This window comes from Mesoplodon mirus (genome assembly GCF_964341445.2).
Source record: "Mesoplodon mirus genome assembly, chromosome: 4".
Taxonomy (NCBI): domain Eukaryota; kingdom Metazoa; phylum Chordata; class Mammalia; order Artiodactyla; family Ziphiidae; genus Mesoplodon; species Mesoplodon mirus.
In genome coordinates, this window is record NC_138979.1 from 167,298,298 (window position 1) to 167,324,115 (window position 25,818).

At 42.7% G+C, this 25,818-nt stretch overlaps 1 protein-coding gene across 1 annotated transcript; it reads right to left on the minus strand.

The window, feature by feature from the left end:
• Nucleotides 1-1,908: 1,908 nt before the first annotated feature.
• Nucleotides 1,909-3,120, minus strand: LOC309802352 (dnaJ homolog subfamily B member 1-like). The gene has a single exon (XM_082617826.1). It carries the CDS (start codon nucleotides 3,089-3,091, stop codon nucleotides 2,069-2,071), a length of 1,023 nt encoding a protein of 340 aa, XP_082473952.1. The 5' UTR covers nucleotides 3,092-3,120; the 3' UTR covers nucleotides 1,909-2,068.
• Between the last annotated feature and the right edge of the window lie 22,698 nt (nucleotides 3,121-25,818).

The window sequence follows — 25,818 nt, forward strand, 5'->3', positions numbered from 1 at the left end:
TTCTGACAAATAACCAAGAAGTCCTTCATTAACATAGACCCTAATTCTCACCAAAGGGACAAGGGTTGTCATATCCTTCCCATGAAGTCAGCCTGGAGGAAAACATGTTGATTAGGATAGAGGAAGTGAAACACTGACCCAGTTAGAAACATAGATACAAAACTGTAGCCACCTTACAAAATAATAAGGGCCTAGAGATGAGAATGTAACATCTCCCCAGAGATGATAAGGATTCTCAGAAGAGGGTTGGTAAAAACTGGGGACCACTTACTGAGATACATGGGCTAAATAAGGTTCCTACAAGTCCCACTGAGAAGAGGAGCTGAGCATTTACACAACCCACTGTATATTAGGGCGTTTGTATAACTGTCTGTAAAAAGATTCTTAATACCAAATGACTTACATATAGAAAAGCCTTTTTGTTATCTCTTTGGTATTTATTTAATGTCTAAGTTATTGCTATTATGAATTAACAGTGATTTTTTTTTTCCTGCGGTACGCGGGCCTGTCACTGTTGTGGCCTCTCCCATTGCGGAGCACAGGCTCTGGACGCGCAGGCTCAGCGGCCATGGCTCACGGGCCCAGCCGCTCCGCGGCATGTGGGATCCTCCCGGACCGGGGCACAAACCTGTGTCCCCTGCATCGGCAGGTGGACTCTCAACCACTGCACCACCAAGGAAGCCCGTAACAGTGATTTTTAAAGCAATAAATAATAGACATTCTAAATATTCACATACTATTAGATCATGATAAATAAAAACTTATGGGTTTAACAAAATAAATTTCCCCCAATACTTAGACATTGCATGCAAACTTAAACTTGTTTCTTGAAGCTCTCCTATGATTTAATTAAAAGCACAGATCTTCAGGAGATTTTATTTTATTTTATTTTATTTTTTTTTTGAGGTTTAGCATCAGTCTTTAATGCTATCACACTGCACATTGACAAGTCACACTTTGGTCTTGTGTTGGCAGTGGCAACTTACAATGAGTCTAAAGGTCTGAGCACCAGACTGGCCTGCAAGAACAATTCTTGTTCCTACATGCCTCCCCCCGCCCCCACCAGGTTCCTTCCAAATTCCATCATGGCCCCTTACAGAGAGCAGCAGCTGCTGTGGACTGTTTCATTTGAGTGCACACCAACTTTACACGGAATTATAAAAACATATTTACAGACGTTCCACAGTGCTCCTGTAATCAGAAGCAAAGACCCTTTTATCAAAAGGGATTATACCTAGGGCTGTGCAAAATGCAAAAGGATCAGATCCTTTTGAGAGTCCAGAGTCCATTAAATGAAAAATTACCTGGGCCACTGGTAAATCCCAGGTGTGCCCAAAGATTGCCTTACAGAAAAGGAAAGTGAGCGCACTCAGCCTTGGAGCCAGGGGTCGAGAGGACCCCCTGCTCCGGCCAGGGCCCCAGACGCTCGAGGGAGAGGCAGCTGCACAAGTTACTCGCTCACTGGAGGCCGGCTCCCTTGGTCTTGCTGGAACGAGAGAGGTATTGCTTGTGGGAGCCAGCCAGGCAGTTCGGCAAAAATAGTCTAGGTTCTCAATTTGAGATGGCAAGAGAAAAGACGGGATTCTTCAGGGGAAGAGTAAGACGTGGGAGACAAATACAGAATAAAACATGAACTGATTACACAACAGAAACTGAGGAGTGTACAGGGTTTGGTAACCAAGAAGGCAGGTCCATACCACGTCTAACATCTGCAAGCAAAGGGGCTACAGAGGGATCAAGTCCAGCTGTGGGTCTGCCTCTCCTCCCCCTGGGCAAGGCCTGGGGGAGGAGGGTGTGGGCCCATCCCGGAGGGCGGCAGGACCCAGCGGGGCAGACTGGACTGCCTTTTCCTGCTGTCCCCACCACCTGCCACCTTATCGCTCGAAAAACCACTTAAGTCTAGTGCACGACTTTAAAAGATTGTAATATATTCTCTAGAAAACATTCAGCAGTATGAAAGCCCGCCCTGGGCTCTCCCGCCCTCTCGTGGGTCCACAGCTGGTGGAACAGTCTGGAAATCCTTGAGCTCTGGAAAGGTCCCTGGTCAGTCCTTGGGGAACATAGTTGACTATATCGGAAGAACCTGCTCAAGAACGGTTCTTGACGTCTGGGGAATCCTTTCGGGGAAGATCACTTCAAACTCAATAATGAGGTCCCCACGTTTCTCGGGCATTTTGGGGAGAGGAAGTCCTTCTCCAGGAACTTTTCGCCGCATGCCAGGCCTGATGACATCTTTGAATACAACAGATATGGTCCTGCCGTCCAGAGTTGGGACATTCACTGTACAGCCACACAGAGCCTCCCGAAGGGTGATCCTGGCTGGGTAAATGACACCAGAGCCATCTCTCTTAAAGATATTGTGTGGCTTGTCCTTTAAAACAAAGACGATGTCGGCTGGAATGTTGTTGGAGGTCTGGTCTCCTTCCTTGGGGAAGGTGATTTTGGTCCCTTCTTTCCACCCCCGCTTCACTTCAATGGTCAAGATTTTGTCTTCGTTGCGAATGCTCTTTCCATCAGGGTTCAGCCGCTTATGAGAGATTTTCATTTTCTTGGTACAGCCGCTATAGATCTCTTCAAGTGATACCCTAAGGTCATGGGTGACAGGGGGATCCTGCTTCCTTCGGGTGGGCTCTTGGGCAGGGCGGGAGCGGCCAAAGTTCATGTTGGTGAAGCCACCCATGCCAATGGGGAAGCCTGAGAATGGGTCATCGATGTCCATGCCTTCCTCCCCGTTGCGCTGCCCAAAAAAGGTGTCAAAGGGATTTCGGCCACCGAAGAACTCAGCAAACATGGCGTGAGGGTCTCCGTGGAATGTGTAGCTGAAAGAGGTACGGTTAGCACCACCGCTGCTCCCGCCACTGGGGCCACCGCCCTTTAGGCCTTCCTCCCCATAGCGGTCGAAGATCTCGCGCTTGCGCGGGTCGCTGAGCACGTCGTAGGCCTCGGCGATCTCCCTGAACTTCTCCTCGGCGCCGGGCTCCTTGTTCTTGTCCGGGTGGTAACGCAGCGCCTGGCGACGGTAGGCCCTCTTGATCTCCTCATCCGACGCACCGCGGGCCAGGCCCAGCGTCTGGTAATAGTCCTTGCCCATTGCCTGCGCCTGAGGCCCGCCGCCCAGCTGCAGCGGTCCCCCGGCTCCGCCGCCGCCCGCTCCTGGAGTCTATATCTTCAGGAGATTTTAAAAGTGCTTAAACATACTAGGATGCAGAGATAACACACACAGAATATCTCAGTGGTTACCAAGTTATTATACTTACAATAAAACTTAGTACCACAACGCAAATAGCATAAATTGAAATGTAGTTTTTCATGTCTCTATTCTCATTCTCATATTTGTTATATTTCCTGCTCCTAATCTTATTTTTAATTTCTATTCTAATTATTTTTTTCTACTCTTATTTTTACCCTTGTTTTGATTCTTTCCCAGGGTTACCTTTCTAAACTTACAGTAGACATGCGGTATACTCTATTTTCATCCTATGCTTGTGATAATCTTACCAGACTCAACTGAAAAATAATACCTTCCTGACTAGCCAAGATGACTTGTCTGAGCTGTTGACCAGTTGGTTGTACAGACCAGAATTATGCCTGAATGTTGGAAAAAGGTGAAGCTGCTGCTTTTGAATCATTGACAGAGCTGGAAAATATATTTCTTGCTTATTGATTCGTCCAATTTAACAATTTATATTTCTGTCTCTTCTTTTAGTGTGGTTTTCATTTTTCACTAAGACTTTCTATTGTATTGAAAATTTATTCTTAGTTTAATGTATAATAAAAAATACCTACTTCTTGTTTCAAAGGATAATAAATCTAGTCATTCTCCAGAATCTTCTGCCATCTTCATAAATCCCAAGTTACATTGTGATAGAAGGATTCTCTTACTGTGCTGGGTTGGGCTTCCCTCACTTTTGGAGCAAAGCCTGAGTTAAGCAATCTCCCTTGTCTGTCTTGACGAGACTTATTTCTGTCCAAATGTGAGGCACATTTTCCTTGCACTTGGAGCTCCATTGACTTTCTGCAGACAGATACAGTTTTCTGCTTTGGGGCCTGAAATAAAGCCATCGCCTCATTTCCTGGATGTAGCTCAATCAGCACTCCCTTTTTTTGTAAGCACTTTTGAATACCTCCATAGGGAAGTTACCATGGAAATGAAAAGTGCAATTGGCTGGTTATTAGCTTTTATTGCCCTTTGGAATGTCTAACTAGAATATTTTGAGAAGGGACTATAGAGGAGTCAGAACATTTGTCTCTTCATAAAGTCTGGGAGGAGAAGTTCTTGCCCCTTTGGGAGTGACAGTAGAGTCTGGAACTCCTCAGAAAGATGTTCTGCCAGGCCATCCACTCAATTGCTGCAACCATTTGCTTCTAACAACTTCTTACACCGACCGACCCAGTTTTCTGTCTCAAGAGTTTTAAAGCGCCATGTTCCTGCCTATTCTGACAGTCAGTCCACAGCTTGCCCTAAATGTTTTCATTTTATGTCTGGCAGTTAATAGGAGCATGGTTTGTTACATGCAAAACACACTTGGACTAATAAAAAATGAATAAGACCACCTGGTGGTCCTTCCCTTTAATCTAGACCTTGGGCTCATTTCTGCCCCATTTATTCAAGGTTGGGACTGAATTCCATTTGCCAAGTATAACAAGTGCAATCATTTCTGTTTAATTTTTTTTTCCTTTTTTTTTTTTTTTTTTGAGCCTGCACATTTTCTGACTTTAGTCTGGGTGAATACAAATTTAAGCAATGCAAAACCGGACTGTGCAACTTTAAGAAAACTTCAAGTTCATTCAGCTCTGCCGTTAGGGGGCAGCAGTACTCCATTTATTTTTAAGGCAATAAATGGAGTAAAGATAATGGCGATGACAGTGATGATCATGATGATCATGATGATGATGAGTGAGGCATATAACCTTGGATTTACATACTACCTTTATTCCAGTGTAATTTTATTGCTGTTTTCCCATTGATCCTCACAACATACATGGGAGGTGGGGAAGGGAAAGTCTTATTTCCATGTTGTAAGGTGAGATTAATTAAACTCAAACTTGTTGAGAGATTTGCCCAGTTAGCCTAGCAAGTTATTGTCAGAGCCAGTCCTGGAAATTAAATGTTGGGATCCAAATCCAGGCTTCTGTTCACCTGCTCCCCTTTCCACAAAGCATTAATTCTCTTTAAGTATGAATTTATGAATCCTCATTAAATATGAACTTAAATCTCCCGAAGAATTATATTTCATCCACAAATAAAGGAAAGAAGTAGAAGACAAGAATGTGTAGAGTTGAAATAGAGATCTGCTTTGCCTAAAAAAAATGGGAGAAAAATGTTGTCTGAGGGTGACAACATCTGTGAGTTTTTGAGGCCAGATCCCTGGTTTAGTGAATAACAGCCATTTGTAGTTTCAGCATCTGTTTCTTCTGTGTCATTTACGACATGTAGGAGCTCCTGCATGACTCTCAGAGCACCTGAAATAATATTTTGTGGCCTACTGCAGGGGCTGGGGGTTGCAGGAGTGAATAATGCTTATACTGGTCAATGGCTTCACACAATAGAAGGAGAAAGGCAGTGCATATAAAGGGGCAGTGAGACCACCCCAAGGACAAGAACCACACTTCTCCCAGATTTATTTTGCAGTCAGTAATCATCAAAAGCACAGCAAAGCTCTGAGCATGGGAGGTCTGTGGGTGGGATGAACTCTGAACCATACTTGGGTATCAGGTGCCTGGGCTTAAGGGAATTGGGAATAGAAAAAGTTATCTTTAGTTTCTGTTTTCATTCTTTACTTTGCTTTTGAAGCAAAACGAGAGTCTTGAGTCAAACCAAGAATTTTCTTCCTCTCTTGAGGAAAAATCCAGTTCATGGTCTGTGTCACAATCAGGTAAGAGTAATTGCAGTGTAGCCAGGGGAAGAATCTTTCCCAAGTTTATTGAGAGGTTGCTACAGCATACAGACAAGTGTGAATGAAACAGTTAAACTACTGTTGGGTTGGGTTAGGGCCTCTGCTTGGGCAATACGCAAAGGGCACAGAAGACATGATTTCTCACCAGTGAGGGAGATATTAACTACATAGATGTTTCACATACTTTTACCCTTTTTTGGTTGCATAGGGGCTCTATGCAAAGTCTGGCTTGTGAACAATCACATACAGTAATTGTATTCTCTGCAAAGCGTCTGTGAACTCTGAAGGCTCCTGCGTAGATGGGAACACAGAAGATCAGAGAACAGTGGAAAACCTGGAGGTTAGAAAAGGATTTGTATCAGAACCAGGGCAGAGACATTGCTTGTATTTTCTTAGATTTAGAAGCAAAGAACTGTCTTTTCTCAGGACATATGGGGAGCAAGACTTGGGGTCTAAAGGCAGATGGTCATGGTGTTGCTTCATTGCTGTCTTTGAAAGGAATTCTCTCAGTAAGAATATTCCAGCACCAGATATAAATATTTGTGGGATTTTTATTGTTTTATTTCACCCGTGCTTCTGCTTCTTTCCTGTAGTGTGGATCACTGAGCCCAGATGAAGAAGAGAACGGTTTGATAGTGGCACACATGTGCCACATGTTTTGCATCTATTATTTCATTTGCTTATGTTATTCATTGACTATTGATTGAGAACTACTATGTATCTGGCACTGTGCTACACCAACAAGTCTTTTTTTTTAATATATATATTTTTTTGTTTTTTGGCTGTGTTGGGTCTTTGTTGCTGCGCGTGGGCTTTCTCTAGTTACGGCGAGCAGGGGCTACTCTTCGTTGTGGTGCATGGGCTTCTCATTGCAGTGGCTTCTCTTGTTGCGGAGCACGGGCTCTAGGTGTGTGGGCTTCAGTAGGTGCAACATGCAGGCTCAGTAGTTGTGGCATGCGGGCTCTAGAGCACAGGCTCAGTAGTTGTGGCACATGGGCTTAGTTGCTCTGTGGCATGTGGGATCTTCCCGGACCAGGGGATGAACCCGTGTCCCCTGCACTGGCAGGTGGATTCTTAACCATTGCAGCACCAGGGAAGTCCCACAAGTCTCTTGATATAAAGCCCATAGTCCATGCATTTGTGAGTGGAATAGGGGAAATGGATATAAATTAAACCAAGATATACATGCTAAGATTCTGGTTCCAGTTCCTGTGTGTGTGTGTGTGTGTGTGTGTCTTTTGTGGTTTCCCACACCACCAAGCAATTATCTGATGCCAACTGGGTGTCCTATAATTCAACTCAATTCTCACACTCTCTACCCAGAGATAACATCAGATTCCACAGGTTAAGGGCGCAGCCTCTTTGGAGGGTGTTCTGTCAGGGAGAGCAAATGACACACCCCTAGTCCCCCCACCCATATGTGTATAAATAGGCCATGCCCATTTACAAGTCTTGCTTTCCTGATCATTTAAAATTTTATCTTTCTTTTTTTTTTTTAAATGAATTTATTTATTTTTGGCTGTGTTGGGTCTTCGTTTCTGTTCGAGGGCTTTCTCTAGTTGCGGTGAGCGGGGGCCACTCTTCATCGCGGTGCGCGGGCCTCTCAGTGTTGCGGCCTTCTCTTGTTGCGGAGCACAGGCTCCAGACGCGCAGGCTCAGTAGTTGTGGCTCATGCCCACTTCAGGTGCCAATCACAAGTCCAAGTTGTTACCTGTGCTTCTGATGGAATGGCTATAAACCAGATGTTCCCATGGCTCCCTCCTTGGGTTCAGTTAATTTGCTAGAGCAGCACACAAGACTCAGAGAAACATTTTACCCACTAGATTTTTCCAGTTTATTATAAAAGGATATAACTTAGGAACAGCCAGATGGAAGAGGTGCTTAGGGCAAGGTAAGGGGAAGGGCACAGAGCATCCATGCCCTCTCCCAGATCATCATTCTCCCTGAATCTCCATGTGTTCACCAACCTGGAAGCGCTCTGAAATAACCCTGACCTTTTGGGGTTTTATGGAGGGTTCATCACAAAGGCATGGTTGATTAAATCACTGGCAGTTGGTGATTGATTCAATATCTCCAGCCTCCCACCCTTTCCTGGAGGTTGGGGGAGGGGGAGGGGACTAGAAGTTTCAACCTTGTAATTACCTGGTTGTCTCCACAAGTAACTAGCCCTCTTCCTTAGGTGCTTTCCCAAAGTCATCTCATTAACGTAACAAAAGACACCTTTATCACTCTCAACACTTAGACAGTTCCAAGGGTTTTAAGAGCTCTGTGCCAGAAATGGGAAGGAAGACCAAATATATGTCCTCATTATAAGTTGCAATATCACACACGTATATAGGTATACATATCTACATAGTGACAAGGGAAGTTTTGTGGCTTCATGCAGCTGGATGGAAGGCAGAAGGAGAATGAAATGAGTGGTAGGAAGCAACATATTGAAGATCATGAGTTTAGTGTAGGATATACTGAACATGAGGAGCCTTTTCTTGAGACACCAGGGATAAGTGAAGGGATAAGTAAGTCTGGGCTTAGGGGAGAAGTCTGGACTGGGCTGTAACTTCCGGTTTTCATTGGCGTATGGTGTTTAAAGTCATGAAAAAGGACAAAATCATTTTGGCATAGTAAAGAAGAAAAAGTACCATATTAGATTGTAGCCTTTTTGAAGCTGCTGGGAAGACAAGTAAAATGAGGGCTGATAACACCCACTGGATTTAATGATAGAAAAGGCTGGCCTCTTTGGAGGGTGTGCTGTCAGGGAGAGCAAATGACACACCCCTAGTCCCCCCACCCATATGTGTATAAATAGGCCATGCCCATTTACAAGTCTTGCTTTCCTGATCATTTAAAATTTTATCTTTCTTTTTTTTTTTAAATGAATTTATTTATTTTTGGCTGTGTTGGGTCTTCATTTCTGTTCGAGGGCTTTCTCTAGTTGCGGTGAGCGGGGGCCACTCTTCATCGCGGTGCGCGGGCCTCTCAGTGTTGCGGCCTTCTCTTGTTGCGGAGCACAGGCTCCAGACGCGCAGGCTCAGTAGTTGTGGCTCATGGGCTTAGTTGATCCCGCGGCACGTGGGATTTTCCCAGACCAGGGCTCGAACTGATGCCCCCTGCATTGGCAGTCAGATTCTCAACCACTGCACCACCAGGGAAGCCCTGTCTTTCTTTTTATTTGTTCATCTCCTCATTAGACTCAGAGGAGAGAAATCACTGCCTGTTATCCTTCAAATTCCTCTTTGAAGACATGTATCTGGGAAAATCCATCAAGTAACTGATCAATAAAAGGATGAAAGTAAGAAGAAGCAGCTATTACATGTCTCTCAGACCCACTGCCTGGTTCGCATTGTGTTCTTTCCTACCAGGCAGGCCCTGAAACGGGGCTGCTTTTTGCGTGGCTGGTTAATCAATATCCAACTCAAACTCCACATATTCTGGCCCATTGTCCTGTGAAATGCATTTGTACCTGTAAGATTGTGTGTCCTGATTTTTTTTTTTTTTTTTTTTTGTATAACATGGTTTCCATAAGAAGAGAGGAAGGGGTTTCCTTCCAGAGAGGCAAGGTTGATGGTCCTGATGCTCTGTCACCCTTGGTGCCAGTGATTTGAGTCACATCTTGTCTCATCCTTGTTCTTTCCCTCTAGCATTCACTGAAACATTAAACTCATCTATAATAGAAGCACTGCATTGGCAAGGGTTTGCATCCTCTGCAATGGAAAACAGATGACTGTACTTTTGATTGCTGTAATCTCCATTGACTTTGGGACGTCTAAACTTCTAGAAACATGTCCCTATATTAAGATTTAGAATAGAGAAAGAATGCAGTATTAGTTTGCATAATATTCTTCCTAGAAGCTGCATCACAAAATTCTTCAGCTGTAAGCAGAGACCCGATGGAGACTGCATTACAGAAGGCAGCTTGATTGGGGCATCTATAAAGGTGGAAGCTGAAGAGAACAATTGAAGGGCCTCAGCCAGGGAGAAAGATGTATTTGCTGAGACTTTTTTAATCCTTTGGGAAAAAGAGCTAGTGACAGCCAGCAGCCCCGACGTGAGGAGAGAGCTATACAGGGAAGTTCTGATGGCTGTGTAGACCTCAGGGTAGCTGGTAGATATAGTGAAGGGGACGGGACTCTGATCCTGAGCTCAAGAGCATCCTGGCTTGGGGTTTAGGTCTTCCCAGTGACTTCACTACAGAGACCCAGAAATGCATTTCAGGAATATCCAGAGGATATTTGGAGGAACGTCTTGTGTACAAGCCTAGGAAGGCCTATGGCAGCCTTGAACAAGAACCTTGAGGGGAGTAATTCCATACAGAGTGATGCTTGGGTTAAATTTTGGGAGAATGGGGAATAATTATCACTTTTTTTTTTTTTTTTTTTTGCGGTACGCGGGTCTCTCACTTGCAGTGGCCTCTCCCGTTGTGGAGTACAGGCTCCAGACGTGCAGGCTCAGCGGCCATGGCTCACGGGCCCAGCCGCTCCGTGGCACGTGAGATCCTCCCGGACCAGGGCACGAACCCCTGTCCCAATTATCACTTTTTGAGACCAGCTTTGTGCCAGACAATGAACTAAGGTGTTTTACCTACATTATCTCATTTAATCCTCAGAACAAATGTACAAGGTAGCTGTTTAGTCTTCTTCTACAGGTAAGAAAACTGAAGGTCAGAGAGATTCACTCATTCAACAAACAGTACTTATAATAATAGTAAACATTTATTGGGTATATGCTATGTGCCAGACACTGTTCTAAGTGCTTAGCTGAATTATTTCATCTCCATCTTCATAACAACCCTATGAAATAATTACCATTTATGTAACCACTTTAAGATGGAGAAGCCAGCAGAAAAAGTGTAAGTAACCTTGCCTCAGGCCACATAGTTAGTCAATGTCAGAACCAGGGTTCAAATCCAGACAGTCTGACTTGAACTCTGAGACCTTCACTATGACATAACTTAAGTGTCAGTCATGCTCCCAGAACAATGCTGAGCACTGGGGCAGAGGACAAACAAGGCAGACATGATCCTGACCTTCATGGAATGTACTCCTTAGTGCTAGAGAGGTTAAGTGAATTGTCTAAGGTCATATAGCTATCCTGGGTTGGAGGTTTGGACTGAAGTCTTTCAAAAAAGTCACATGTTGCAGGGCATCTAGGCACCTGCCAAATACCCCTGCACATCTGTTCAGGACACTAAGCCCTTGGAGTACCCTGTAGCATTCCTTACTCTCCTAGTCTGTGTTCTGCCATTTTATCCTGTTTCCTTATCTTCCCTCTTCTTGCCTCTGATTTTATGCCATCTTCCCTAACCTAATGCAGCAGGTCTAAAACCTCAAGAGAGCTGTGTAGAGCTTCTCAGAATGAAGAGATGGAAACTGTCATTGCACTTTCTTTTTAAAGTAATCTGAGGCAATCTGGAGCATACGAACTTCTCTCACTGTCCAGCCCTGAAATTATGACTTTAGGTATGTAAGGGGGGTAACCTCAGTCTGAATGAAGTAGCCCACTATGTTAAGGATTAGTTCCTCTCAACATTAACTTCCTTCCTTCCTTCCTCCCTCCCTCCCTCCCTTCCTTCCTTCCTCCCTCCCTCCCTTCCTCCCTTCCTTCCTTCCCTCCTCCCTCCCTCCCTTCCTTCGTTCCCTCCTCCCTTCCTTCGTTCCCTCCTCCCTTCCTTCTTTCCTTCCCTCCTTCTTCCCTCCCTTCCTCCCTTCCTTCCTTCCCTCCTTCCCTTCCTTCCTTCCTCCCTCCTTCCCTTCCTCCCTTCCTTCCTTCCCTCCTCCCTTCCTTCCCTCCTTCCTCCCTCCCTCCCTTCCTTCCTCCCTTCCCTCCTCCCTTCCCTCCTTCCTCCCTCCCTCCCTCCCTTCCTTCCTTCCCTCCCTCCCTCCCTCCCTCCCTTCCTCCCTCCCTCCCTCCCTTCCTTCCTCCCTTCCCTCCTCCCTTCCCTCCTTCCTCCCTCCCTCCCTCCCTTCCTTCCTTCCCTCCCTCCCTCCCTCCCTTCCTTCCTTCCCTCCCTCCCTCCCTTCCTTCCTTCCTTCCTTCTTCTGTGGGTGTTAGATCTGACCTGCATCGTAGTCTGAAGGCTCACCCTGCTTACTTCTGCTCCCTCTCCTCTTTATCTATCACAAGGTGTTCCTCCAATAAATGTCTTGCACTTCTAACTGTCTTGGCATCTGCTTTTTGGAGGACCTGAAGTGACTCAGGGAGTGCTAGTCAGGATAGGCTTGATTACGCTGCAGTAACAGATTAACCTCTGAATCTCAATAACTTAACACAAAAAGCTTGATTTCTCCCGTGCTCTGTATCCAGTGAAGGTTGGAACTCTGTTCCTCAGGTATCTAAGCCGACAGGGTCTCAGGCCTATACCTGACTTCAAGGATTGCCACGAAGAGATCTGGAGAAAGGGAGAACTTTTATGGCTATGTCTGGATGTGACTTAAATGACCTCTGCCCACATCACATTGTCCAGAACTTAATCACATGGTCCCACTTAAGAGTAACTTGTGAAGTGTCATCTTCTTGTGTACAAGCCCAGAATGAGGCAGTATTGCAGGGAATAAGCACTGTCTGTGTTTCAAGTGGTCACAGTGTGTCAAGCCTTATCTATTTGCTAAGGTTTAAATTATCCCTATTTTATCAAGAAGGCACCTGAGGCTGAGAGCGGCCAAGTATTTTTCCCAAGGTCACAAAATTATCAAGAGGTAGAGCCAGAATTGGGAGTCATATTATGTCTGACTACAAATCATGCTTTTAACCACTCTTCTATGGGCACAAAAGAAATGACTATATGCCAGGGGGTTGGCGGTAGCTGACAGGTCTCTAAATCTTGACTCTACACACCCCAATCTCTCCCGAGATTGTTGAGGCCTCTGTGATACGTCTGAGACATAGGAATCAGGACTGAGATTTGTGCCAGGAAACAGGACTGAGAATTGTGCCAATCCCGTTATACCAAGTGTCTTCCGTTACTGCTGCATTTTCGTTTCTGAATAGGAAAGATAGTGTTTGAATGGAGCTTCTTCACACATCTCCAGCCAGGAGGCAGGAGGAGAATGTTTATTTGGCTTTCATGTCTTTGGGTAGAACAGAGCAAGTGGCAAAAAATGAGTTGAACAATTTGGGGGGCTATATGTATTTTTTGTGTTTTTTTGATCGTAGTTAATAGTTTTAAAGAGTGCTACAAAAGACGTGGCTTTTGAAAGAAATGCTTTTTGTCCACTTTCTTTCTGGCCAAGGTTTTGAGAAAAGAAAACTATAAATAGCTGAGATAAAAGAAAATTGCTTCTGTGATCTGTGAAGAAAGAAAGAGAAATACAAAAGGACCACTCTGAGAGGTTTTCAAATAAAAATTACGGTTCCCTCTCCAAGGGTCTAAGATTGCTACTTCTTGGAAGATGGAAAGGGCAGGGATGTGATGGATGTTTCCCCTTTCTTGTTTATTTTCAGAGATGTTTTAACTTAGTTGCTTTTATTCTATAGAAATCAGAGCTCTTCCCATCTATTAACATTTTAAATGAAATGAATTTTCCCCAAAAGTAAATAATTTACAAATAGAGGTTTTTTTATTTGTAAGGCAGTCATCCAGTTCTTTAGCTCTCTGTCCATCTCTCTATTTGTTTTTTCTCTCTTGTCCTCATGTGTCCTTTGGAACAGATGTGTTGGGGTGGAGGAGAGGTAAAAACAAAGGTACAAGGAAAAATTGGCACCAGTTTGGCTGTCAAATGGATAGTGCCCTTTTGTTTGTTTCTCTCCAATAAACCATTTTCAGTTTCCTGCCAAAATGTTTGTTTGCTATTGATTAAACTTCACATTTTTTTTTGTTTTTGTTTTTTTTCCCGTACGTGGGCCTCTCACTGTTGTGGCCTCTCCCGTTGCGGAGCACAGGCTCCGGATGCGCATGCTCAGCGGCCATGGCTCACAGGCCCAGCCGCTCCTTGGCATGAGGGATCCTCCCGGACCGGGGCACGAACCCATGTCCCCTGAATCGGCAGGCGGACTCTCAATCACTGTGCCACCAGGGAAGCCCCCAAACTTCACGTTTTTATTACCCAGAATTATCTATAATATTTATGAAAATGGAAGGTGAAAAGAGAAATTTCCCTGTGAGTTGTTTTATTTTTCTGTAACCAAAGGGCTTCCCTAAGCCGAAATTATCTCTTTGTTTGAAATGCAGTTCTTATCAACTGGAAGTAATTGGGCCACAGCTCAAGTGTGCAGCTACTGTTTTGAATAACTCATAGAGCTCTATTTGCTGTATGTTTTTAGTTTGATACAAAAGTTGGTTTCCAGAGGTTTTCTCAAAATAAAGTCTGGGAAACTGTCATCTTTGGGTTGAATGAAGATAAACTGCTTTAGGTTTTAGGGACCCACTGATATGTGTGCACACTTACACTTTTCTTTTGAGTTACCTCTATCTTTTGAGCTGGGGACCCTCCTTGCTCCTGTGGACAGAGCACAGGGACTGATCTTAGACTTGAAAGAATTCATGGGTTTCTGTGGAATTGTCTCCCAGCGGCAGGTGGGAGCTCTGTCAGAGTCAGGGAAGGAGAAGAAGCATGTCTCCGAGATCAAAGTCATCCTGACAACTTGACATGGAGAAAGGGGAAAAAAGGGAAGTTGAAAATGACAGAGAATACAGGCAGAGAGGAACCTCACCCAGGGGCATTTTAGACAGTGATCTTGTGATATTAACATTTACTTTTTTTTTAAAAAAAGGAACTAAATGGCTGTCCAGTGACCCTGAAGGTCATTAGCATCAGCTGCGGCTTCGTAAGGCCAAGAGAGAATGACAGTGAGGAAGGATGAGATGGGTATGGACGTGGGAGTAAAATCAGACACGTGTACAACTTAGTAAGCCTGGACATTTGTAGCAAGTTCAGGCTGAGTTGAACGGAGCTGGCCCTAGAATTTAGTTGAGCTGTCACCTCAGGGTCCAGCTAGAAGGTGCACGGGATTAGGAGCCAGAAAACAGGGATGTAACATTCACTCTGTCCCTGGTTGTATAATTTGTTGTATAATGTCACTGATCTGTGCCTCAGTGTCATTATCTGTAAAACCAAAGATCTGGGCTGGATGACCTGTAATCCCCGAGGTTCTAACTAACTGTGTGAGGTGTGGTATGTCTATGATTAGACCTCCTATTATTGATTTTCATCAAGAAGTCAGTCAATGAACACATGCACTTTCTCTGTGCTAGGCACTGTGGAAGGGATGGCGAGGGTATAAGGAGTTAAAAAACCTGGTTCTTGTTTTCTGACAGTCCCATGTGAGGTCGCACTGTGACTTTTTCAAATCACTGTGTCCCCAGGGTCTGTCACAGTACCTGACATGCAGAAGTGCCTCCAGAGATGTCAGTTGGCTGACGAAGGAATATTACTTTGTATCTAGTTAGAGAGATAAGGCGTTGATAAAAGGTGCCCAACAATGCAAGTCATTGATACCAAATCAGTGATCATAGTGCAAGTTATAGAACTTTTGAGAAGGTGGCTCTCTTTGGGCAGAAATGGCGTGAGATTTTCCATGGAGAGGGAGATTTAACTTCAGTGGCTAAAATCCAGGCATAAGATTCATTTTGGAGCCTGTAGAAGAAATCAGTCTCCAAGCTTAGACAAAAGGAAACCACAAATCTTGCTTGACTGTTCTTTCATACAATAAGTATCATAATTCAGGGCTTAGTTTGTTGTACAGAAGGGGTCACAGTGAGACTTAGAAGATGTAAATCTGAGGACTGTGGGGGGAAAGCAGCAAACACTTCCCACATTGGGGTATAGACAGGTGTATTTCTCAGGGCAGATTATATGAGAGCGAAGCACACACTTGGCCCCAGTTTATCCATTCGGTGTTTATTGGCTTTGGGCCATCTTCCTGTGCTCGTTTTCTCCCTCCACATCCTCTTTTCTCTGTGCTTAGATACCACCATGGTGGTAGGTGATGTGCTGGGTGCTGGAGAGACAGAAGTGAGGAATAGATATGCTATCTCCTCTTGAGGAGACTGGGTCAGTGGAAGAGGGGGGCCATAAAATCAGAAAAATTACAATGCCTTGACACTACGTAGATGTGAATAAATAATTGCTGTGAAAGCTTGGAGCTCCAAGGGATTAAGGGCCTCAGCAAATAGGGAAAGACTTCTGGGTGCCAAACCCATGCTAAGTGTGGTAGAGGATGCAAAGATGCAATTGCCGTGTGAGCCAGGCGTAGTGCACCTCACCTAGAATCTGAGGTACACTGCTTTGAGAGGTTTCCTCCAGGGAGTGGAAGAGAAACAAACATGCATGTTATCTGCATGGAAAAAAGAGACCCTGCATTTCTGTATTAGTTTCCTGTTGCTTTTGTAACAAATTACCCCAAACTTCATGGCTTAAAACAACACATGTATTATCATAGTTCTGGATGTCAGAAGTCCCCAAATTAAGGTATCAGCAGAGCTGAGCTCCTTCTGGAGGCTCTAGAGGAGAATCTGTTGCCTTGCCTTTTCTAGTTTCTGGAGGCTGTTTGCTTCCCTTGACTCATGGCTCCTTTCCTCTGTCTTCAAAGCCAGCAGTGTAGCATCTTCCAGTCTCTGTCTCTGTCTCCGACCCTCCTGCCTTCCTCTTATGAGGACCCTTGTGATTACACTGAGCCCACCTTGATAATATGAATAGTTTCCCTATCTCAAGATTCTTAATTTAATCACATCTGCAGAGTCCATTCTCTTTAGAAGGCCATTATTCAACCTACAGTAGTACCCAAATGTTCTTCTGAGAGTTGACCCTCTCCTAGGTCTCTCCGCCACACTATCTGGTCTGGATCCTTCCACAGGGAATGTAGAATGGGAGCAGTATAGCTCAATGGTTCTAGATTAAACCTCCAGTGTAACAATGGTCTAGTTATTTAACCTTCAAAGCCTCAGTTTCCTCATCTGTAAGGTAGAGATAATAAAGATGCCTATACATAGAGCTGTGGTGAGGGTTAAATAAGGGACCATGTACAGAGTTCTTACTTCAGGAGAGTCTTGCACATAGAGTATGCTCAATTAATGTTGTTTATTATTTGTGTTATTGTTCTAATTATTATTAGGATGCCAGAAAGGGATACAGGCAGAGAGGAGGAAGGTCTCCAAAAACCTGAACTGTACTGAGAACTCAGCTTTGTCTTGGTTTTGGTTTGGGAGGTTCTTGGTTTTCATGAAAACTGATTTCCACTGGCTGACTTTTTCTCCCATCACCCTAGCTCAAGAGAACCAGTGTGTTCAGACTGACACCACTTCATCAATATGCCCCAAGTCCAGCATTTTGGGATAGGGAAGAAAGGGTCATTTTTAGGCTTTCAATCTTGTGGGAATTTTAATTCTAGGAGCTCTTAGGAAGCAGAATGCTCTCTAATTCCCTAAATCCATATTCTGATTTTATCCTGGCATTGTGAGGAAAATTGTCTCAGTTAATTTATTTGCCCTGGTGTGTCCCTATCTGATGGCTCCACAACCCTCCATTTTTATCTATAAATGCTGCTCATTAAACTAATAAAATCTTTGAATGTTGAAATGTCAAGAGGAGTGATAAAGGGAGATGAACATAATTTGGAAATATAGGGGAAAATCTATTTGGGCAATATGTTTGCCAGGTTACTGGGTGTATTTTTGCCTAAGGCTCTAGCTCCAGCAATGGGTTGCTTTAAACTATTCTTTCCTTTCAGCGTTTTCCATTCCTCCAGCTTTTGAACACTCATTTTGTCTAATTCAGTATTCTCAAAGGGGCTCCAATGCTCTGGGGAAGTTGGGATGGATGGGATATTTAGCATCTGGGACTGGAGTGGTGGTAGGCATCTGATGGTTAGGGATATTGTAGGTCCTGAGTTTTTAAGTAAAGGGCCTGCCTGGATTGCAATTTGTTTATTTTTATCTGCTTTAACAGAGGACATTTTAAATTCAGCTCAGTTATTAAATATCCAGTATCTCAGGATTGCACGAGCAGATATAACCTCAACATTTTCATTAATGTTTTTCTTTTCCAGAGCTATCTTTCTGCAAATGAAATGTAATAGTAATCCTCAGGCAGCATGTTTGATAAGCCCAATAAGGACATGGAATTTTGACCCAGTAGCTGTAGCAAATGATTAGGCAGCACATGAGTCTTTAAATTCCAAAGAATCTCTTGGGAGAGAAGAGGTGGTATATTTATTGGTGGTGCAAGGTGCTGGATGGAAAGGCTTAGAGGATCCAAATTCTATTCCTCATGAAAGAAACCTTGCCACCTCCCAATAGGTGTGACTTATTTTGGGCGGTAGGGATTGTTCCTAAGGGATAGAATAATAGTTTGGGTAGGAACTTCTGTTTCTGCACCGTTTTATCTGTAGCATAGAATTTTGATGCCCCTTTTTGCATGGATATCTGAGAATGCCTTAAAAATATTAACTGTTGATTTTCTCAGGGCTCTGGGATGATAATAGAAGTTACTATTGATCAAATACCTATGGCAAGATGCTTTTAGTGCATTTTCTCTAATCCTCATCATAATCCTACAAGAGGGATATTAGGACTTTTGTTTTACAGCTAAGGAAAGCAACACTCAGGATGGACAAATAACTTGTCCAAAGTCACATAGCTACTAAGCTGTAGAACTGGGATTTCTGGAAAATTCAACTGCAGAATTGGTAGTGGTGGGGGATTAACTAGTGCTCTCTACATTTGGAAGATAAAGGGGAGATTAAGTTTGAGAAGAGAGAATTTGAAAAATGATGATTTAGTTAAAAACAAATAAAGAAAAACAAAAAACTATACCCACTTAATTGCATTAAAATCATCCAATACATTATATAGTATAGTACTTTTAAAGCTGTAGTTTGCAATCCAGTAATGTGTCATGAAATTTATTATATATCAAACAGTTTACTTTTAGTGAGATAGAGTAAAATTAAATAGAAGAGAAAATACCAGAAGACAACACATGAAGTAAGGATGAGTGGCTTCTGAAAACATGTGTGTGTAAGTATGTGTGTATTGAGACAAGAAGGAAAATGTATTATGGGTTATGGTGAAAAGAGTAAGAAAAATACTTACAGGATTTCCTTAATAACACTGACTCTCACATATCCATTTTTAGAAATACATACCCCAGTCCTTCCTTCTAGAAATTACTACTGCTAATGAAATGACTCTCCCCAGGTGTGCTGTGGTATAGTAGCCAGAAGCATAGCCCACTGAATCTTAGGGTTCAGAGAACTTCTTGGGAGGAACTAAACAGTCATGAGCAGTGACCATTGGGTGCTACAAACATTAATAGAGATAGAAGGATGACTCCTAGTTTGATTGATCAAACCCTCTGACCTTGATTGTCTTTGTCTTGGTTACTTGATTTAATTTTGGTCACATTGTGTTTATGTGAGTGTGCATATGTAAGACCTCTAATGGTTTATTTGAAGAGGGTATAATATAAACAAATAAACCAAATATACAAATATCAATGTATCCATTATTCATTTAATAAATGTATAATTGAGCACCTATTTGTGCTAGTCACTATGCTAAGTGCCAGAAATGGGAAAAAGTATACCCTATGTTCACTGTTCTTAATGAGTTTTTATGGCTGTAGACACATAAAGAAATAATAACACAAAAAATGGGATGCATGCTTTGGTTGATGTAAATCCAGAATGGCACTGCTACGGACTGAATGGTTGTGTCCTTGTTAAATTCATATGTTGATACCTAATCCCCAAATGATGGTATTTGGAGATGATAACTTTGGGAGGTGATTAGGTTATGAGGTGAATGGAATTAGTGCTCTTATAAAAGAGACCCCCAGAGATCTCTCTTTCTGCCATGTGAGGATACAAGAAGAAAATGGTATCTATGGACCAGGAAGGAGACTCACCAGACACAGTATCTGTCAGGGCCTTGATCTTAGACTCCTCCATCAGCAGAACTGTGAGATATAAATGCTTGTTGTTTAAGCCACCCAGTCTGTGGTATTTTTGTTATAGCAGCTCACATAGACTAAAACAGACACCCAACCCAGAATCTGTGTGAGCATGTAGGGTAAGGGTGTGGGGTGTGAGGGTGGGGTAAGGGGTAAAGGATTTGGTTACAGAAGGCTTCTTGTAGGAAGTGGTGCTTGGGAGTCATATAATGCAGTGGTTGTCAAACCTTATTGACTGGAGGGGTTGTTAAAACACAGAATCCGGGCTTCCCTGGTGGCGCAGTGGTTGAGAGTCCGCCTGCCGATGCAGGGGACACGGGTTCATGTCCTGGCCCGGGAAGATCCCACATGCCATGGAGCGGCTGGGCCCGTGAGCCATGGCCACTGAGCCTGCGTGTCCAGAGCCTGTGCTCCACAACAGGAGAGGCCACAACAGTGAGAGGCCCACGTACCGCAAAACAAAACAAAACACAGAATCCTGGGCCCTACCTCCACAGTTTCTTCTTCCATAGATCTGAGATGGGACCTGAAAATTTGCATTTCTGACAAGTTCCAGGGTGATGCCGTGCTCTTGGTCTGGGGACCATATTCTGAGGACCACTTCCAAAATGTTTTTAGTTGCAGATCCCCCCTTCCTTTTTTTTTCCATGTGAAATCTTATCTGGAGTGTTCATATATAAAATAAACAAAAGTGGAGATGGCTGCAAGGAACCCTGACTTTCTCCCCAGCCTGTGCTCTCCACAGTGGTAGCTTCTGAAACATGGAAATTATAAATCTAGGGGAAAATCTGGTTCCACAGTTTTGTATTTTTCTCTGTGGCATCTCCCTCTCTCCCCTTCTTCCTCTTTCTTGCTCTCTCTCTATTAAATCAAGTTGTTTGATGAAGAAGCCAGTCAAGTGATTCTAGAAGAGCCCTGTAAATTAGTGGGCAAAAGTTTTGGCAAAGAATTTGTGGGCTTATGTTTTGATTTCTCCTTTTTTTAAAAAAAATTAATGTGATAATTAGGTTCGTTCTTGGACATCTTTCTCCACAACCTTGCTTTTTGATGCTTTATTCAATTAAGTTTGGCATTTTTTATATGAGATCTACAGGTGTTAGCCCTCTATCATAAATTATTCTGAAGACTGCTCTGTTTTCAGTATATATTAGAGTGAGAAAAAAGCTTTGGGTCAAAAGCATAGCAGAGTCTGGAAACTTTCTTTGATGGCTATCTGCGATTAGTTCACAGTAAGGCATTATCTATTCCTTAAAGCATCTTTAAGATGCTTAATGTCTTAAAGAAAAGGGAAAAATTGATCAATTCATCCAGATATCCAGAATGTTAGGAAAGGCTTAAAACTGATTGAGGGCTTCCCTGGTGGCGCAGTGGTTGGGAGTCCGCCTGCCGATGCAGGGGACACGGGTTCGTGTCCCGGTCCGGGAAGATCCCACATGCCACGGAGAGGCTGGGCCCGTGAGCCATGGCCGCTGAGCCTGCGCGTCCGGAGCCTGTGCTCCGCAACGGGAGAGGCCACAACAGTGAGAGGCCTGCATACCGCCAAAAAAAAAAAACCCCAAAAACAAAAAACAAAGAAAAACTGACTGAACTGTTCGTTGTCCATCCAGATGTTCTGCATCACAGAGTAAATGTAGTTCACTTGTTAAGTGGCAAACTGGTTGTAGTATAATTACTTGAATCCATATTAATGATCTGTAACTGTAATTGCTTATAACATTTTAGTATCTTCATTTTCATCATTGGTTGAAATGAAGACTCTACAGAAGAGAAAAAAAAGACAAATGCCTTCCTATTTTGGAAAAGAAAAACTCTTGAAAGCCTGCTTTAGGATTATTCCAAGTTTTGCTGAATAATTAGATTATTTATTTATTTATTTATTGTCTTGTTGGGACATTAGCATATTTGTCAAACATGGAGGATTTGCAAAAGCCCAGAGTTCCAACCAAGTTTTAATAAATACTCAGAAGCTTGGATGCTTTACTGAAACTTGTCCAAATGTTTTGTCTGGTTTGGGACTTTGCAAGCCTCATCTATTAAGGTACTTGGCACTTTTACCCAAAATCAAAAAATTCAAAGGCAAACAGAAATAAAAAGTGATTATTAAACAAAATACAATCAACATTTCATGATGTTAACTACTTCCACAGTTTTGGGAAACATTTTATTTGATTTGCTGTGCCTATTCCTGATGATGATATTACTTCATTTGGATTTAAGTCTGAGGTCTGATTATTTTTTAGTTTATAACATCACCAAGTCTTCATTTATATGAGATACCAAAATGGTGGGGCCAGATATTACCCATTGCTAATTTTAATCTGTTTTTCATTTTTCTAAAACCAACTGGTGACATTGGGGGTGGATTGTGGTTAATGTATTTTAACGTTTATAGAAGCCACTGCTCAACTTGATTTCTCCAGAAAAGGGGGCACTTTTGCCAAGAAGACATCTGGGAGAGATCCATCAGTGGTCACAGATTCAAAAAAGTATTCACATACTGTTTTGGAGTTGACAGAGATGTGTGAAAACCTAACACATCTAGAAGACAGTCAGCTCTTACAGTTAGTCAACATCTGGGAATGTAACCACCCGGGGTTGACAAAATTGGCAATTAAACATGATGGAAGTTCACCATCTATAGACAAGTACAGAGTAACTGCCTGTGAATTATGAGAACATACGTGCCTCTTGCATGCTATAATGAGCCATTAACACCCAGCTTGCGTGAGTTGGAAAGGCATCAGAACACAGGTTTGCATGGAGATGTTTTCCAATTTGTTTTTCTTTCAGAGCAATGTATAAAACTACACATAAATTCAGACAAAGCAAAACAAAACGTTTAGTTTCTCTAAGCTTCCTCATTCCTTGTCCTTCATGTTTTAACTTGCTATTTTCATTTTCTGGCTTCATCCTCATTCTCAAGCCATTTATTTTTGTGTGTCTGAGTGTCAAATATCAACATTGTTGCTACTTTTCCTGGGTCCTTCTTCAGATGCATTTTAATCACCCTTTGGGCAATTTCAGATGTTCCATAACAGTAGCCAGTATCTACATTTCCTTCTGTTGTTTTTTTTTTTTTTTTTGGCTGTGTTGGGTCTTTGTTGCTGTGTGCAGGCTTTCTCTAGTTGCGGTGAGCGGGGGCTACTCCTCGTTGCGGTGTGCAGGCTTCTCATTGTAGTGGCTTCTCTTGTTGCGGAGCACGGGCTCTAGGAGCGCAGGCTTCAGTAGTTGTGGCACATGGGCTCAGTAGTTGTGGATCGTGGGCTCTAGAGCGCAGGCTCAGTAGCTGTGGCACACGGGCTTAGTTGCTTCGTGGCATGTGGGATCTTCCCAGACCAGGGCTCGAACCCGTGTCCCCTGTATTGGCAGGTGGATTCTTAACCACTGTGCCACCAGGGAAGCCCTCCTTCTGTTTTAAACATTGAAAATAATTCACTTTGCTTAAATAATCATTAAATATGACTCTTAAGAACAACCCAAGTAAGGACAATAAAAATGATTAACAGCTTCACTCTCTTCTGTGATTTTTATACTCCATTCTCTTGCTCTTTTCCCCCCTATTTTTTCTTCTAAGTTTCTCCCTAAGATATTTGTAGCTCAAAAGATCTAGCACCAAACTATGTAAAAGACAGGCTTTTTGACTTAATCTTTCTCATCTTTTCTTCCCTAGAACAAGAAAATCAGTGGTTTGAAGCTAAATGAGAAAGAAATCTGACTTTCTTATGGAAGCAGAATTTGCTCAAATAGAAAGCAGTAGTTTTGTTGTCTGTAGTCCATGACTAAAGATATGTTCACAGAAGGTATTCCCACTACTTCTTGTTCAACAAAAACTTTACAAAATGCTGCAGATGTTTCAAGATGAAGTAAAGTTATGAAAAACCTTAACTGTGTTCTCTGTAAGCCAATTCTAAAGTGAATCTTTGTGGAGGGTTTCCATGGAGGACATTCTCAGTTTCCTAACTCGAAATAATAGAGTTAGTAATCCTATTGATCGTGCCTTTAAAATCAGATTCTTCTACCAGCAAGTAGAAAAAGAGAACCACACTGAGAATGAAAAATTCCCTAAAGCTCTCAGAAGTTAGAATGAGCACCACCAACTTGGTAGTACTTAAACTAGGAGTCTAAAAACTTTTTATTTTTTTGTTTTTCTTTTTATTGGAGTATAGTTGTTTAACAATGTTGTGTTAGTTTCAGGTGTACAGCAAAGTGATTCAGTTATACATATATTCATTCTTTTTTAGATTCTTTTCTCATATAGGTTGTCACAGAATTTTTTTTTTACATCTTTATTGGAGTATAATTGCTTTACAACGTTGTGTTAGTTTCTGCTGTATAACAAAGTGAATCAGCTATATGTTTACATATGTCCCCATGTCCCCTCCCTCTTGCGTCTCTCTCCCACCCTCCCTATCCCACCCCTCTAGGTGGACACAAAGCACGGAGCTCATCTCCCTGTGTTATGAGGCTTCTTCCCACTAGCTATCTATTTTACACTTGGTAGTGTATATATGTCCATGCCACTCTCTCACTTCACCCCAGCTTCCCCCTCCCCCCGCCTCAAGTCCATTCTCTACGTCTGTATCTTTATTCCTGTCCTGCCCCTAGGTTCATCAGAACGATTTTTTTTTTTTAGATTCCATATATATGCGTTAGTATACGATATTTGTTTTTCTGTTTCTGACTTACTTCACTCTGTATGACAGACTCTAGGTCCATCCACCTCACTACAGATAACTCAATTTCGTTTCTTTTTATACCAGCAAAGTAAATATTTTCAGCTTAGGGGCCATAAGGCTTCTGTTGCAGTTCTGTCATTGTGGTGCCAAAGAAGCCATAGACAATACTGAAAAAGGAACACACATTCCAACAGAATTTTATTTGCAAAACTGCTGTATCTTGACGGACACAGTTTGCTAATCCCTGATTTAAATGCTAATATTAAGCATTTAGGGAAAATAGAGAGAAAAATGTCTTTGAATTATGGTGAGGTATTGAGTTAAAACTCCAGGAAAAAATGGTTAACACTTTGATCAATGGAAACTATACTATTCTTTTTTTTTTTTTAACATCTTTATTGGAGTATAATTGCTTTACAGTGGTGTGTTAGTTTCTGCTTTATAACAAAGTGAATCAGTTATACATATACATATGTTCCCATATCTCTTCCCTCTTGCTTCTCCCTCCCTCCCACCCTCCCTATCCCACCCCTCTAGGTGGTCACAAAGCACCCCGCTGATCTCCCTGTGCTATGCAGCTGCTTCCCACTAGCTGTCTATTTTACGTTTGGTAGTGTATATATGTCCATGCCACTTCGTCACAGCTTACCCTTCCCCCTCCCCATATCATCAATTCCATTCTCTAGTAGGTCTGTGTCTTTACTTTATTCCCGTCTTACCCCTAGGTCTTCATGACCTTTTTTTTTCTCTTAAATTCCATATATATGTGTTAGCATACGGTATTTGTTTTCCTCTTTATGACTTACTTCACTCTGTATGACAGACTCTAGGTCCATCCACCTCACTACAAATAACTCAATTTCGATTCTTTTTATGGCTGAGTAATATTCCATTGTATATATGTGCCACATCTTCTTTATCCATTCAACTGTTGATGGGCACTTAGGTTGCTTCCATGTCCTGGCTATTGTAAATCGAGCTGCAATGAACATTTTGGTACATGACTCTTTGAATTATGGTTTTCTCAGAGTATATGCCCAGTAGTGGGATTGCTGGGTCATGTGGTAGTTCTATTTGTAGTTTTTTAAGGAACCTCCATACTGTTCTCTATAGTGGCTGTATCAATTTACATTCCCACCAACAAACAGTGCAAGAGGGTTCCCTTTTGTCCACACCCTCTCCAGCATTTTTTGTTTGTAGGGTTTTTGATGATGGCCATTCTGACTGGTATGTGGTGATACCTCATTGTAGTTTTGGTTTGCATTTCTCTAATGATTTGTGATGCTGAGCATCCTTTCATGTGTTTGTTGGCAATCTGTGTATCTTCTTTGGAGAAATGTCTATTTATATCTTCTGCCCATT

Coding starts and splice junctions, on each gene's coding strand:
- LOC309802352 (XM_082617826.1), bottom strand. CDS start 3,091: ATGGGCAAGGACTATTACCAGACGCTGGGCCTGGCCCGCGGTGCGTCG.